The sequence below is a fragment of the Ornithorhynchus anatinus genome, chromosome 4, assembly GCF_004115215.2.
Source record: "Ornithorhynchus anatinus isolate Pmale09 chromosome 4, mOrnAna1.pri.v4, whole genome shotgun sequence".
Taxonomy (NCBI): Eukaryota; Metazoa; Chordata; class Mammalia; order Monotremata; family Ornithorhynchidae; genus Ornithorhynchus; species Ornithorhynchus anatinus.
The window spans coordinates 62,380,836-62,397,775 of record NC_041731.1 but is presented as its reverse complement, the minus strand read 5'-3'; the positions used below and the strand labels follow the sequence as shown (position 1 = coordinate 62,397,775).

Sequence of the window (16,940 nt, the reverse complement as noted above, 5' to 3'; positions counted from 1 at the left end):
AAATGGGGATGAAGACTGTGAGCCCCACGTGGGACAACCTGATTCCCCTATGTCTACCCCAGTGCTTAGAACAGTGCTCGGCACATAGTAAGCGCTTAACAAATGCCAACATTATTATTATTATCTTTGCTGCTCCCAAAAGCCTAGGCCTTTTATGTCATTTCACAGCTCATTAGCACCTCTTTCAGAAAACTAGGTGACACGGAGAAGAGGTGAAAGGCAAATCAGTAAATTCTGATGCTCATTCCTAGCTCTTGTAAAGGAGGTGGGGACAAGGTTGAAGCCATCATCATTATCTTCAGCAAGCACTTAACGGCCATGTCTGCATGGGATAAAACCTACAGCAGGTTCCTCCTGGTCCTCCCTAATCCCTCCCTCCCTCCCCCCCCCACAAAAAAACCCGATCCTGAACACAGATGTTTCTTTGGAGTGCACACACATCCTGCTATGTTTTCACTTAAACCAAAAAAGAATGTAAAACTGTTCATTTTATTGTAATAATTCTGCATTGACTCAGAATCAGGGCATACAAAGGTGAATTTTTCCTTTTGGGATCATGTTCTTTTCTGGGGCTTCGGGATTGCCCGGAAAGTTGTCTGATTGGCATTGTATTCTCTCTCCTTTTAATGGTACTAGTTAAGTGTTTACTACATGTCAAGCACTGTTCTAAGCAATGAGGTAGATACGAATTAATCAGGTCAGACACGGTACTTGTCCTACATGAGTCTCACAGTCAAAGTCAGAGGGAGGAAGATTTAAATCCCATTTTACATAAGGAAACCGAAGCACAGAGAAGTGAAGTGATTTGCCCAAGGACACACAGCAGACAAGTGGTGGAGCCGGGACTGGAACCCAGGTCTGCTGACTCCCAGGCCTATGGTCTTTCCATTAGGCCCCGCTGCTTCTTCCAGGTCTTCATCTCCCTCGTGTTTTTTGACTGCACTGATAATGAAATTCTCCTGTTGTGGTCTACACCCAAAGAGCAGAGCAGCATTAATTCATGCTGCCGCTCTCTCTTGTGACCCTGGGTGCAGATAATGCCGTGTGCTGGGCTGCAAAATGGCATCAATGTGATGCCACTAGCCAGAGTGATAGCCGAGACAGAAGGGACCCTCTAGGAGGCTTGGGTGGTCTTTTGTTTAGGGAGAATAAGGGGGTGCAGAAGTCAGGAGGACTTGACTGAGCATTTCAGTCAGTCAGTGAGTCAGTCAATCGCATTTCTGGAGTGCTTACTGTGTGCATAGCACTGTAGAGAAGCAGTGTGACTCAGTGGAAAGAGCACGGGCTTGGGAGTCAGAGGTCATGGGTTCTAATCCCGGTTCCACCACCTGTCAGCTGTGTGACTGTGGGCAAGTCACTTCACTTCTCTGTGCCTCAGTTACCTCATCTGTCAAATGGGGATTCAAACTGTGAGCCCCACGTGGGACAACCTGATCACCCTGTATCTACCCCAGTGCTTAGAACAGTGCTCTGCACATAGTAAGTGCTTAAAAAATACCAACATTATTATTATTATTATTACTAAGCGCTTGGAAGATTACAATATAACAGACACATTCCCTGCTCACAACGAGCTTACAGTCTTGAAGACTGTTTCCTGGCGTGTGGCTCCTCTCTGCTTCCTTCTCCACTCTTTCCCAGGGGCTTATTCTTCCAAAAGCAAAGTTGACTGTGGGGAATTGGGGTGTGGGGAGGAAGAGGACTAGTGGGGGTGTCGCTCTTCCTCTCGATTGTGGTGACACTCTGCAGCAAAGCACACCTCAGTAAGTAAACACATGTCAGGGTCACCTTTGCCCCCCAGAAATTTCTGACTTTCCCTTTAATCTTATGCCCAAACTGTCTCAAACCCAAACCAATTTCCCCCGTCTTTATTCACTGCTTGCTTAATGACTGTCCCCAGTGGAGAACTCAAGATGATTGGGTGGGTCATATTTGGTTTGTTTGGTTTTTTAATTGTACTTATTAAGCTTTAATGATGTTCCATGCAATGTACTAGCTAAGCAGGTTGAACACAGTCCATGTCCCACCTGGGGCTCACAGTCTTAACCCCCATTTTACAGATGAGGAAACTGAGGCACAGAGAAGTTAAAGTCTTGCTCAAGGTCACATAGCAGACAAGTGGTAGAACTGGGGTTAGAACCCCAGGCCCTTCTGGCTCCCAGGCCCGTGCTCTACCTAGTAAGCTATGCTGCTTCTCACTAATAATAATTATGGTACTTATTAAGCGCTTACTATGTGCCAAGCCCTGTTCTAAATTCTGGGGTAGTTACAAGTTAATCACGTTGGATATGGTCCCTGTCCCATATGGAGCGCACACTCTTAATCCCTATTTTACAGTGAGATAACTGAGGCCCAGTGAAGTGACTTATCCAAGGTCACTAAGCCGATAAGTGGCAGAGCTGGGAACAGAAGTCAGGTCCTTCTGACTCCCAGGACCATGCTCTATCCATTAGGCAACGCTGCTACTCATTTAGTGCTGAGAGTGGGCCGAGGCTGAGGCTGAATGGATGGCAAAGGATCAACCCTAGCTTGTCCTGGGGTGAACTCCAGGGTGTTCAAACTTCTCTCTCCTGCTGCTGCCTTTTCCCCCTACAATTGAAAGTGTTCCCTTTAATAGTCTCTTTAATGCTGGGACAGCTGCTTTGTGGCAGTGGTTTTACGAAGAACACGAGGTTCATAGTATCCCAATTTGTGACGATTCGGTGAGGTCAGGAGGAGGTGCTACTTTGGGGGTCAGCCAATGGCACTCCCTCCAAATGCTGGGAGGTCTGAGACTCAGAAGGACCTGGGTTCCAATTCTGACTCGGCCACTTGTCTGCTGTGTGATCTTGGAGAAGTCACTTAACTTCTCTGTGCCTCAGTTACCTCATATGTAAAATGGGGATTAAGACTGTTAGCCCCATCTGGGACATGGACTGTGTCCAATCTGATTATCTTGTAACTACCCCAGTGCTTAGCAGAATGCCTGATGCACAGGAGGTGCTTAACAAATACCACAGAAACCCCCTAAAACCTGGGGCCCTGGGCTGAGGTCCAGGTTAGTCTCTGTCAGAGGCCAGGGTTTCTCAAACTGAGATGATTCTGATTTAGCTCAGAACCCCAAGCAGGAGCCTAGAAAGGTGTAAAATCTTCTTTTTTAATGTGGATCTTTTTAAAGATCCAAACGGCCATAATAAATAGTTCATCGCTTTAAATATCTCTTTCCCCTTTCCAAAAGGGGAGAGGTGGGGACAGTCCAACCAAGTAGATTGTGACACAGATAGGCAATTCCTTGGCAGGACCTCAGAGTAATTTTAGATTGGAATATATTCTCTTCAAATAATCCATTGGCCTTGGGCCATCTGTAGCTGTTGACTACCCAGAGAGTATATATATAGAAACTATATAATAATAATATAATATTATAATATTAATAATTGTGGAATTTGATAAATGCTTACTATGCATCAGGTACTGTACTAAGCACTGGGATAGATACAAGCAAATCAGGTTGGACAGAGTCCATGTCCCACATGGGGCTCAAAGCCTTAATCCCCATTTTACAGGTGATAATTTAGACACAGGGAAGTTAAGTGACTTACCCAAGGCCACAAGGCAGACAAGTGGCCAAGCTAGGATTAGAACCTATGAACCTTCTGACTCCCAGGCCCGGGCTCTATCCTCTACGCCAAGCTGCTTCTCATGGCGTGATTGGTGTTGTAACCGATGGCTGGCATGAAATTTGGGATCTCCTGAATTTTTCAGGTTCTTGGGTTATGTTTTACTTACATCAGAATCTATAATTAAAGGTTGGCTGTAACAGCGTACATGAGAGCACTTACTTGCTTTTGCACTCCACTGATCTGTTGAACCTTAATAATGAGTGAAGCTGTCCGGCCTTTGTATTGAATTGTTCTGAGAAAAGTTCCAGCACTGTCCACGCTGAATGGCTCTGACCAGCGCCAGTTCCCCCAACCTTCAATGCAGATGTGTAACAGCTGGAGAGAGAGGAAAAAAAAATCATCTCAATGCCAAATGAAAAATTCCTGTAATGAATTGAAAGTTTCATTAGTGCAAAACCTTCTCTATTTGAAAAGCTCAGAATCTTATTTTCTTTCTAACCTGTATTAGTCATTCCCCTTTCAATTATCAACCATACCAAGAATAACAAATATACTACACAGTAGAAATGCAATGCAGTTTTCCAGATTACATTACAAATCTTCTTCAAAATAATTGTGTTCTTCAATGGTAAAGGGTCTGGTGTGAGGTTCTAAGAAAGGTCATCTACCAGACACAAAAGCTGAAATCTCAGATCTAAGAAACTTGGTCATGGCCTTCAGTTCATTCTCTTCTACTGGCAAGAAAGTAATTAATTCTAATTTTGAGATATTCTGGACTCCAAATGGGTGCAATATGGTCATTTGAGTAAGTCCCACTGTCCTTCTGAGGATTCAAAAAGCCAAACAGAAGATACTACGTAGATAAAAGAAGGATCCAGGAGATCAAACAATATGAAAATGTTTTTATTTTCTCCATGACTCACAGTATATAGTACCACTTCCTATTGTTGCCAAGTCTCAAATTCCGAGCTCCACGGGGGATTTTAATGGTTTTATAAAAAGAAGTAGGACAGTTAATGAGATCAATCAATCAACTGTATTTATTGAGCCCTTACTGTGTGCAGAGCACTATACTGAGTACTTGGGAGAGTACAAAACAGCAGAGTTGGTAAACACATTCGATGTCCAAAATGAGCTTATAGTCTAGAGGGGAAGACAGAGATTAATATAAATACTTTATGGATATGTACTTTAGTGCCGTGGGGCTTAGAGAAGGGTGAATAAAGAGGCAAATCCAAGTGTAAAGATGATGCAGACAGGAGTGGGAGAAGAGGAAATGAGGGCCTAGTTGGGGAAAGCCTCTTTGAGGTGATGTGCCTTCATTACAGCTTTGAAGGGGGGAGTGTAATTGTCGGATATGAGGAGGAAGGGCACTCCGGACCAGAGGCACAACATGGGGTGAGAAGTCGGCAGAGAAACAGACGAGATTGAGGTACAGTGATGGTATTTTAGGAGTGAAGTGTAAAGGCTGGGATGTAGTAGGATAGCAGTGAGGTAAGGTAGAAGAGAGGGAAGGTGATTAAGTGCTTTAAAGACGATGGTAAGGAGCCTCTGTTTGATGCAGAGGAAGATGAATCTGACTAAAAATGACTGCTGCCCTTAAATGCAAAAACTTTCTGAAGGTTCACAAATGAAGGGAGCTGGTGTATGATAGAAATGGGGGTGAGACACAGTGGCAGCAGAAGGGGAGGAAAGGAGGGCAAAAACCTCTAGAAATGTTTGCCATATCACTGATGATCTAACATCCTCACTGGAGGGCAATTCTCTAATCCATGAAGTTTTGGCCACCTGAAAACGAGGATCTCCCTGACCTGTGAAGAAGCAGTGTGGCCCCATGGGTAAAGCACAGGCCTGGGAGTCAGAAGGAGCTGGGTTCTTATCCCAGCTCTGCCACTTATTTGCTGGGTGACCTTGGGCAGGTCTCTATGGCTCAGTTACCTCATCTATAAAATGGAGATTAAGAATGTGAGCATTAGGTGAAACATGACTGTTTCTAACCCGATTGTCTTGCATCTACCCAATGCTTAGTACGGTGCCCAACACATAGTAAGTGCGTTACAAATACCATAAAAAAAAAACTATCAAGAGGGAAAGATAATTCCCAATATAAAGGCTCTTTGATTAACAATTCCTCAGCCTGGCCTCTGAGGACAATAAACAGGGCTGTGTATAGTAACTCAAAGTATTGTAATAAAGTCACCTGGAATGTGTCCTCTTGTTCTCAATCAACCCTCTCTCCTCACTACTCATCTTTGCTTCTCTCCCACTAAAGACACCGTACTCTGCTTTCCTCTATATACTTCGGTTTGTAACTTTAACCTCTGTTGCTTCCCTACCTGTAACGTATTTTAGTATCTGTCTCCCCGAGTAGGTTGTACACTCCTCAAGGGCAGAAATCATGGCTAATAACTCAACTGCACTCTCCCAAGAACTTAGTTCAGTTCACTGAAAGAGTAAGTGCTCCATTCATCTAAACTGAGTCACCAGGACATTGTGACTTTTCATTTGCGTGTGAACGCATGCTGAAAGCCCCACTAATTCAGAGCCTTTGCATGTGGATATTATGAAGAATGTGCAATGCCATGCACATTACATTCTTTTTCCCTTCATTTAATATTTTACTCTAAGACAATGTAAATGGTGTGCAGGATATGGAGGAGGGGCTTGGGTGTGTATATGTGTGTATTTACGAGTGCCCACATGTTTACGGAGCAAAGATATTAGGAGACTTTATTATATTTGACGGGGAAATAGGCTTTTTTGCAATTTATATGTCAGTCGGGTGGGTTTGTACTATATTGAACCTAGAAGATATGCAGGTTTAAGGGAACAAAGTCCCGAAGGTCCTACAGTAAGTGGATCTCTAATGACCCGGTTGATTAAGGGATGGCGAATCGCACTAGTCGGAAAGACATCTGCCTCAAAACAAGCTGGGACATTTTTTCGGGATTGACACAGAAGTAACGATGAACCCAAGTTGGAAGCACTTAAGTTTCTTTATAGGCTTTCTTCCAAACACTGACCACATCTAGTCTGACACTGTTTATGACATTCAAGAAAATAAGCTTAACTGAATTTGGGTATAGTTTACTCCTCTGGAACACATTTAAAGTACTTACTTTCACGTAGAGAAATCTATAGTTTTGTGTATTTTATAAAAAGAACTTCCTAGAAATCTTTCACTGCACCCATTTTTTTCCAATGGTTTCTCTCAATTACTTTTCCTTCATCAAAAGCTCAAATCAGAACCTCCTTTTCTGCTCCATGCACTCCTATTGAAAGTTTTTCACTGATTTGTAAAAAATCACCCTAAGCACTCTTTTAGAACTTTAAGCCCAAGGAAGAAGAGTGAAAAGAAATTTCTGGTTGGATTTGGGTTCTCTTAGGATACCTGACAGAAGCAGGAAAGCAGCATGGAAGAAGCATGACAGTGGAAAGAGCACAGGCCTGAGAGTCATAGGACTTAGGCTAGTCACTTAGCTTCTCTGTGCCTCAGTTTCCTCAACTGAAAATGGGGATTCCATATCTGTTTTCCCTTCTATTTAAATTGTAAGCCCCAGCTGGTACAGGGACTAGCCAACCTGATTAACTTGTATCTACCCCAGCGCTTAGAACAATGCTTGACACGTAGTAAGTGATGAACGAATGCACTAATGAAAGCCAAGTAGCTGAGGGGGGAATCACTGGCTCCAACCAAAATGGTCTGCAAGGGTGATAACCACAGTTTGCCCTCTTCCTAAAGCAACACTGCTTCCGATTAATCAATCTTATTTATTGAGTTTTTATTGTGCCCAATAGAGCTGGTAGACACAATCCCTACTCAGAGCGATAGTCAGGAATTTTGGTTTGATGCGGAGATGGACGGACAACCACTGGAGGTTTCTGAGGAGAGGGGAGACGTGTGTGGAATGGTTTTTTAGAAAAATGATCTGGGTAGCCAAGTGAAGTATGGACTGGAGTGGGGAGAAGCTAGAGGCAGGGAGATCAGCGAGGAGACTGTCACAGTAGTTGAAGTGGGATATGACAAGTGCTTGGACCAGCAGAGTAGCAGTTGGGATGGAGAAAAGGGGGAGGATTCTAGAGATATTGGGAAGGTAGAAACTGACAGGATTTGTTGACAGATTGAATGTGTTGATTGAATGAAAGAGGTGAGTGGAAGATAACCAAGGTTATGGGCCTGTGAGATGAGGAAGATATCCTGGTGGTGCTATCTACAATGATGGGGAAGTCACAGAGAGGACAGAGTTTGTGTGGGAAGTTGAGGAGTTCTGTTTTGGACATGTTAGGTTTGAGATGTCGGCGGGAAGACTCCATGACCAGGCTGGAGTTGTCCCTAGAGTGGGCAGCAGTGCTATGTTAGAGGCAGACATGAACCCTTCTCCACCACCATCCCAAGGTTGCTTAGGGCTGGATTCCTTACATGAAGCAGCACTTCCTCAGGAATGAGATGACCCCATGCTGACCAAGGAGCACTGTATTTTTTTTTAAATGATACTTGTTAAGCACTATGTGCTGGGGACTATACTTAAGCTTTGGAATAGACACAAAGTAATCAGGCGGGACACAGTCCCTGTTCCACATGAAGCTCACAGTCTTTATCCCTATTTCACAGATGAGGTAACTGAGGCACAGAGAAGTGAAGGACTTGCCTGAGGTCACACAGCAGACATGTGTGGCAGAGTTGGGATTAGAACCCAGGTTCTCTGACTCCCAGACCTGTGATCTTTCCACTGGGCCCCTCTGTCTTTTGACTAGAATTCTGGCCAAGGCTGGAGTGGTTTATGGGGAGGTGCTCTGGATTGCACTGTTGCTCCAGGTGGTTATTATTATAATTGTTAATGATTATTTATTAAGTAGGAACAATGATAATTGCGGTAAGCACTAAGCACTGAATCAAATCCTGGGGTAGACACAAATAGATCAGTGGTGCTCTTAAAACTCACCTCCTCCAAGAGGCCTTCCCAGACTGAGCTCCTCTTCTCCCTCTACTCCCTCTGCCACCCCCCCTTTACCTCTCCACAGCTAAACCCTCTTCTTCCCCTTTTCCCTCTGCTCCTCCACCTCTCCCTTCCCATCCCCACAGCACTGTACTCGTCCGATCAACTGTATATATTTCCATTACCCTATTTATTTTGTTAATGAATTGTACATCGCCTTGATTCTATTTAGTTGCCATTGTTTTTACGAGATGTTCTTCCCCTTGACTCTATTTATTGCCATCGTTCTTGTCTGTCCATCTCCCCCGATTAGACCGTAAGCCCGTCAAACGGAAGGGACTGTCTCTATCTGTTGCCGACTTGTTCATCCCAAGCGCTTAGTACAGTGCTCTGCACATAGTAAGCGCTCAATAAATACTATTGAATGAATGAATGAACACTGTTCTGTCATAATGCGTGTTTTGCCTACTGAATCTGGCTAGAATGTTATTTGGGAATCTGGGGAAGCAGTGTGGCCTAATGGGTAAAGCATGGGCTTGGGAGTCAGAAGGACCTAGGTTCTGATCCTAGCTCCGCCACTTGTTTGCTGTGTGACCTTGGACAAGTAACTTAACTTTTCTGTGCCCCAGTTACCTCATCTGTAAAATGGGGATTAAGACTGTGAGCCCCATTTGGGACATGGACTGTGTCCAACCTGATTATCTTGTATCTACCCTGGTGCCTGTGTGCCTGGCACACAGTAAGCACTTAAATACCATTAAAAAAAAATTAGGGAACGTTTGTATCACAGCATGAATCAGTTTGTATACACGCTTCATGTCCAAAAAAACCATCGGTGAGCCTGTGTGAGGCATCGTAATGGATGAGTGCTCTTGTTCAACCCACACATTTAGTCTGTCATGAAATCGTACCACTTCTATCTTTACAACATCTCTAGAATTTGCCCTTTTTTCTCCCTCCAAACTGCTACTATGCTGATCCAAGCACTCATTTCCTGCTCTGACTACTGCTTCAGCCTCCTTGCTGACCTCCTTTCTCCAGTCCATACTTTACTGCCCAGATCATTTTCTTTGAAAGATCGTTGGGTCCATTATTTCCGCTCTCCTCAAAAACTATCAGTGGTTGCCCATCCACCTTGGCAACCTACCATCAGCTTTAGATCACTTAATCAGCTCTCTCCCTCCTAAAACCCAGCTCACACACTCTGCTCCTCTAACACCAACCTACTCACTACCTTGATCTCATTTATCTTGCCGCCGAATCCTCGCCAAGGCTCTGCCTCTGGCTGGAACACCCTCCCCCTTGACAGTCAACAGATCACCACTCTCTCCACTTTCAAAACCCTCCTAACCTTCCTTGACTAAGTCCTCTTTTCCCCTATCTTGCCCTTTCTTCTGCATCACCGATGCGATTGGCCCTGTACCCCTTTGATATTCACTTTGATATTCACCCCTGCCCTACAGCACAAATGTAAATAGTCTTAGACTCTATTATTTCCCCTATCTTTAATTCCTTTTAATGTCTGTCTCCCCCTGTAGAATACATACACCTATGGGCAGGAAATGTACCTATCAACTCTATGCATTATTCTTTCCCAAGCACCTACTATAGTGCTGTGCACACTGTACACACATTCAATAAATAACACTGACTGACTTAGTGCTAACTGTCCTTAATGTGGGGTTTTGTAAGAAAGAACACAATCTTCATGTTAGAGGAAAACTGGGTGTCTTTGGATTTTTAATTATACCATCAGGCTTTAGTATTCATTTTAAGCAGCTACCATAACAACAGCATTTAAGTCTTAAAACCCAGTCATCACAGGGATTTTCTGTGTCATCAGTTCGACTTTAGACACCATTTTTCTGACCGCAGCTGGCTTTTCGGATTTTTGGAGCACAGTTACACCAAAGAGACTGTAAAGTTCAGCCTAAAAAAAAAACCTCAGGGGAAAATATGGCCCTAATGATACTCTATGACATCTACCCAGCATATCTGTGATATTTAAATATTACTTATAGGAAAAAGAAAAACAATAGCAGGGGTTGGAGCCATTTCAACTTTTTATAGTGACAACTGGGAATAAAACTCTGCATATACAAAACTAAAAGAAACAAAAAAGCTATTTATTTTGGAGAGTAGCTGGAAATGACAAAGAAATAACGAGAAAAGGCACTTAAAGGTCAACTGTGGCTACATTTTCTCCAAAATGCTGGGTGCTCTGAAGACAGATGTAATATATAGCACTTAGATATAACCGCGTATTGTTAATATTTGCATATTAGTTCAGTTTTTTAAAACCCTCCCTTCCCTGTATAAGCAACTTGTTCAAAGACTGCATGTCACCAAGGAATATACTGTCAGGTTTCATTTGGCAGTCATTTGTTCTCAGAATGTTGGCACAGTAATTTTCTTTGAATTATGAAAATTCAGATGCATTTGGAAATACTTCACAGAGAACAGTTAAGTGAAGAAAACAAGTTAGTAACACCACCCCTCCCCTACTCCATCAATTCAGTATTTGGAAGACTCAACCTACTCACACAAACATCTAAATAGCTTCCTCCAGAAATGTCAAGGAAAAAGGAAAGAAATCACTAGACTTAGGGAGTTCCCAACTCTTCTTTCCATGATTAAAATCACTGACTGAACATAGTCTTTCCCAACTTCAAATTCAGTAATTCACAGAATTTCAGTCCTCCAAACAAAGAAAAAGACAACGTGGATTTTTTTTTTCAAATGTGGGGTCTTACAAAACCAATAAGTGAGTGTTGTCAGGGGAGGTGTTTGCATACGATCCCTTGGATTTTTCAAGTGGATTCTGAAATTCTCTTGTTGCTGGACAGTCTTTGGGATGTCATGGATTCACTACAACCAAATTTTACTGCCGCTGGCTGGAAAGTCACTGTTATTGTTAAGAACTTCTGAAACTAGCCAGTAAAAATCAGAACTTTAAATTCTGGAATTTGCTATTCATAAGCACTTTAAGCGATAGGAATGGAATCACTCTCATGCAATTGGGGGCTTTGGGGGATTGAAAGCCATTTTTGCTAACCAGTTTCCTGTCCCACCCTCTTTGTGTTTTGCAGGCCTCTTACTGCCCACGTGTTTTTCTTTTCCTCACCTTTGGTCAAGTTGGGAAGAATGATAATCTTGCCATTAAAAAAATATGTAACGTAGGACGGCTACTTAACTTTCTTTAGGTTTTCCAATTGGAACCGAAACTAAACAGCAGGGCAGATTTCTTTAGTGATCGCACCAATGGGAATTTCCTAAGTTGCTATTCTTTATTTTTTCCAACAGGCCCCCTCCTCTTACCCCTGCAGTTCCCAGGAGTTTCTCCGGCAACCTGACTAAACTTGATGTTTTCCAAGCAAAAAACTCAAGTGGGAATATTGAGCGGGTTTCGATTCACTTTTTCAGTAAAAATAAAATTGAATCGCTGATCCGGGACTTGGGGATAGAGGTACTGAGGACCACCCACAGGTCTGTTCAAGGAGAGGATTCCTGAGAGGTTATAATATAGAAGAAGGAGGAACTCTGACCTGTGACCTTTGTGCATTTGGTATTTGCCCGCCCTCAACCCCACTGCCCTTATGTACATATATATAATGATCTAGTGCAAATTACTTATTTATATTAACATCTGTTGCCCCCTCTAAACTGTAAGCTTGTTGTGGGCAGGGAACCTGTCTGCTTTGTTGCTATATTGTACTCTCCCAAGAGCTTAGTCTGTACTACACAGTTAGTGTTCAACCAATACTATTGATGATGATGACCTGGAACCAAAACTTGGGAAATAAGGAGCACTGTAAGACAGGAGGGAAGAAGTGAGAGTAACGCAAGATTTCACATACCTTAAAATATGTGATCACATGATCAGTATACCAAATCATTTCTATGAACTTTTAAGAACATTTTTATAATTGGGCAATCTTGGCTTTGTTTCTTACCTCCTTATACCCTGCAAGTTATTACCCCCTCAAATAACTTACCGCACAATATCATTATTCCAGCATATCTTTCTAAAAGATAACTAAAACAGATCCCCAAATTTAATAAGCTTTCAAAATTCTGCCTCATATACTTTGACCAAACCTTTCATTTTTTTAAGTAAATAATTATGGTATTTATTAAACACTTACTGTGTGCCAGGCACATACACTTTAAAAATCACAAACTCACTTTTCTGAAAATTAAGAAAAGCCATTTCTATCAAGTAACCCAACCTAAAAAATCCAATAAGTTTAAAAAGAAGAAAAAAAAGGACTGTAACTGAATTGCCCTTCTATAGTTTTTAGAGTTAACCATCAACTCTCACTACTGTAAAAAACCAGAGTTCCAATGTTTGAAGATGGCAATTTTTCATAAAATGAGACCTTGTGATACCCAGGGCTTAGTAGAGTGCCTGGCACAGAGTAAGCACTTATCAAATACCATTAAAAAAAGTGTGCTATTGTAAAAAGCATCCTAATATTACGTAAGCCTTTGTATAGCTAATTATGCTTCCAAGACAGCTCGTTTTTGAGACTATGACAGAAAAGACAGCAATATCATTTTGGACTGTAACTGGTGGTGGTAATAATCGATGAGGATGGAGTTTTCTGTGGGAAACAACAGACAGGCTTCAGTTCTGAGGCTTCCGGACCAAAAAGCCTGTACAAATTGTTATATTGTACTCTCCCAACCGCTTAGTACAGTGCTCTGCAAATGGTAAACACTCAATAAATACGATTGATTGACTGGTTACAGTGCTAGTGGCTTGTGTAGTGTCGCATATGCTCCCTCTTCCCTACTACCTGTGCTTCCTCCGAGACAGAGCACAATGACGGAGTAGGCTGGAGTGCAGCACATTGTGAAGTACACACAAAGCCTTTTTTTGACATGAAGCGTCTACTGACAGCAGCACAGTGCTGATGCTGTTGCCATGGTGCCACCGTGCCGTATCCTGGCAGGTGGCTGCCTTGGTAACCTCTGTGGTCATGGCTGCTCATTTTAGCCAACTGTTTTTCAGGAACCGCATCCATCTTTCCACCTCACGGAACACCCTCCGTGGTATTTTGGTCAGAAACCTCCACCGCCAATGGCCTAGTCGTAATAATGTTCATTTCTATTATCATTGTTTATTATGCTTGCTGTGGGCAGGGAACATGTCTACTAACTCTGTTGTAGTAATAATAATGTTGGTATTTGTTAAGTGCTTACTATGTGCAGAGCACTGTTCTAAGCGCTGGGGTAGATACAGGGTCATCAGGTTGTCCCACGTGAGGCTCACAGTTAATCCCCACTTTACAGATGAGGTAACTGAGGCACAGAGAAGTCAAGTGACTTGCCCATGGTCACATAGCTGACAAGTGGCAGAGCCGGGAGTCGAACCCATGACCTCTGACTCTGAAGTCCAGGCTCTTTCCACTGAGCCACACTGCTTCTCCGTATACTCTCCCAAGTGCTTAATATAGTGCTCTGCACACAATACTCAGTAAATAAAACCGATTGATATTAAGCACTTTCTGTGGGAATCACAGGGCAATCAGACATTGTCCCTGTCCCTCGTTGTGGGCTCATGATCTAAGCAGGCAGAACTGGGATTTAGAATCCAGGTTAACTGCTTTCCACAATGACGCTCTTTCCACTAGACCGACAGCAGATCATACATATATAAATGGGTGTTGGGGATATGTAGAAAGAAATACTTAATTCCTAGAGAAGGCCTCTTAACTGTAAGCTTGTTGTGGGCAGGGAACATGTCTACCAACTCTGCTATATTGTACTCTCCCAAGTGCTTACTACTGTGCTGTGCTCTCTCATTCATCCCACACATCCCAATCCATCACCAAGGCCTGCCGGTCTCACCTTTATAATATTGCCAAGATCAGGCCTTTCCTCTCCATCCAAAAGGCTATTTTACTGGTACAGGCTCTCAAATTATCCCGACTGGATTATTGTGTCAGCCTTCTCTCTGATCTCCCTTCCTCCTTCCTCTCCCCGCTTCAGTTTATTCTTCATTCCACTACCTGGATCATCTTCCTGCAGAAATGCTATTTTCTGTCATATTCTCAAAAACCAGCTATGTCTAAATATAAAGTTATAGTTCACAATTACTCCAACTTCTTATCTGTCCAGAATATTAGCTGGGAAGCAAGTCCAACGTACTGAAGTTGAATCATCAATTCGGAATGCAGAATCCCAAGTGGAACTCACAGTACATTTTACACCATTAGATTAGTGTAAAAAATAAAACAAAAGTATTTTGCTTTATTTCTTTTTCTGTGGCCCAGGGAGGATTATATTGAATTCCAAAAGTTGTTCAGAGAATCATGACATCCCTAAACAATTAAGCAGGAAGAATTCCAAATAGTGATTGTTGTTTGATGTCACAGAGCTAAAGCACTGGAACCCGTGAGGCTCCACATATTATTATTCACTTTTTAAGACATAACCGAATACTTAAAAGAATAACAAGTGTATAAATAATGATGAAATATCATTCTCCTCTAGAAGCCATGCAATTTAGAGTTGAGTTGTAATTTATTTTGGTCTGATAAGGGAGGTTTGAGAAAGAAAGTATATCAAAAATGACAAGTACCTGTTTTTTAAGGGTGTGTGTGTGTGTGTTGACTGCATACAGAGGAAGATTTAATATTCTTACGCAAGGCTGGATGAGTTATTCATCATTTTCCAAGATTTACAATCCTGTGCTATTATGGATCACAACAATGCAATCTCAAAAAATCTTCCAAAGCACGTGGAAATTTTGTCTTTTTGCAATGTAAAAAAAAAATGATTCATCATTAACTTCTAAGATGAAAAACAGAAATATTTCTTAAGAACAAGCGGAGGGGAGAGACTTGGAAATGCTAAAAATACTTACCAAAATTATTGAAAATTTCTTAATCAAGAAAACATAGCTAGTAAAATTTACATATATTTTATCACCTAGTTAGTAAATCAATTCTAACACCCATCTGTAGTACTGACTTAACCACCATGGGATATTTGCTCCAATTTAATCAGTTGACATGACTCAGTAATGGTTACTTTAAAAAGGCTATATTTGAATTACACTTGTTTTTAAAAAATCTCTTTTCACTATCGATGACTTATTCATTCAATCGTATTTTCATTCTGTGCATTTATTAAGCGCTTACTGTGTACAGAGCACTGTACTAAGCACTTGGGAAAGTACAAAACAACAGAGATATTCCCTGCCCACAATGAACTCGCAGTGTAGCTTATTTATTCCCCCCCACCCATTACATTTTAAAACGGAAATATTTGAATAATGTGCAGTAAGGACATAATAAATACCACTGACTGCTTGTGGGAACTCATACATATTAGTTATCCGGAAGGAGAGTTCATGGAGAAATGCTCCTGGAATATTCTCTCCTGGAGAAGTTTTCACAGCAGTGACTATCCAGTATGAAGTACTTTGGCCTAGTGGAAAGAGCAAGGGACTGGGAATCAAAGGAGCCGGATTCTAATCCCAGCTCTGAACTTGTCTGTTGTGTGACCTTGAACAAGTCACCTAATACCTCATCTGTAAAATGGGTATTAAGACTGTGAGCCCCATGTGAGATTCTGTCTGTGTACAACCTGATTATCTTGTATCTACCCCAATTCTTACGTGTTCCGCATCAAACTTCTTGGCATCAGCTTTTAAGCACTCAATCACCTTTCCCCGTCCGACCTCACTTTGCTGCTCTCCTGTTAAAACCCAGCCCTCACGCAATCGCTTCTTTAATGCCAACTTATTCACTGCACCTCCATCTCATCTATCTCACTGCCGACCTCTCACCCTCGTCCTGCCTCTGGCCTGGAACGCCCTCCCTCTTCATAACCGACAGACAATTACTCTCCCTGCCTTGAAAGTCTTACTGAAGGCACATCTCCTTCAAGAGGCCTTCCCTGTCCAAGTCCTCATTTCCTCTTTTCCCAGTCCCTTTGGCATCACCCTGATTGGCTCTCTTTATTCACCCCTCCCTCAGCCCAGTGTCAGTTTGGGAGCCAGACCCTGTCCCTCATGGGGCTCATAGTCTAAGTCGGAGAAAGGAGGATTTGACCCATTTAAAAGATGAGGTAACTGAGGCACAGAGAAGTTAAGTGACTTGTTCCAAGTCACACAGCAGACAAGTGGTAGAGCTGGAATTAGAACCCAGGTCCTCCGACTTCCAGGACCGTGTTCTTTCTGCTAGGACACACTGTTTCTCTTCATGTGTTCTCCCTCCTCCTTCAGCTATGAGCCACATGTGGGACAGGGAAAGCGTCCAACCTGAGAAACTTGTATCTACCGCAGTGCTTATAACAGTGCTTGACACATAATAAGTACTCAGCAAATACTGTAACAATGAAAATGATGACGACGATGATTATGATAATAATATCAAATCATCTGCTGAAT

The 16,940-nt window shown here is 42.4% G+C and overlaps 1 protein-coding gene across 1 annotated transcript in view; it reads right to left on the bottom strand.

Annotated features, from left to right (window-relative positions):
* VPS13B (vacuolar protein sorting 13 homolog B) overlaps positions 1–16,940 on the bottom strand; it is a 932,812-nt gene that overhangs the window by 72,669 nt on the left and 843,203 nt on the right. Inside the window, 1 exon segment of the mRNA XM_029063425.2 lies at positions 3,822–3,977. Coding sequence (XP_028919258.1) covers positions 3,822–3,977 — 156 coding nt within the window.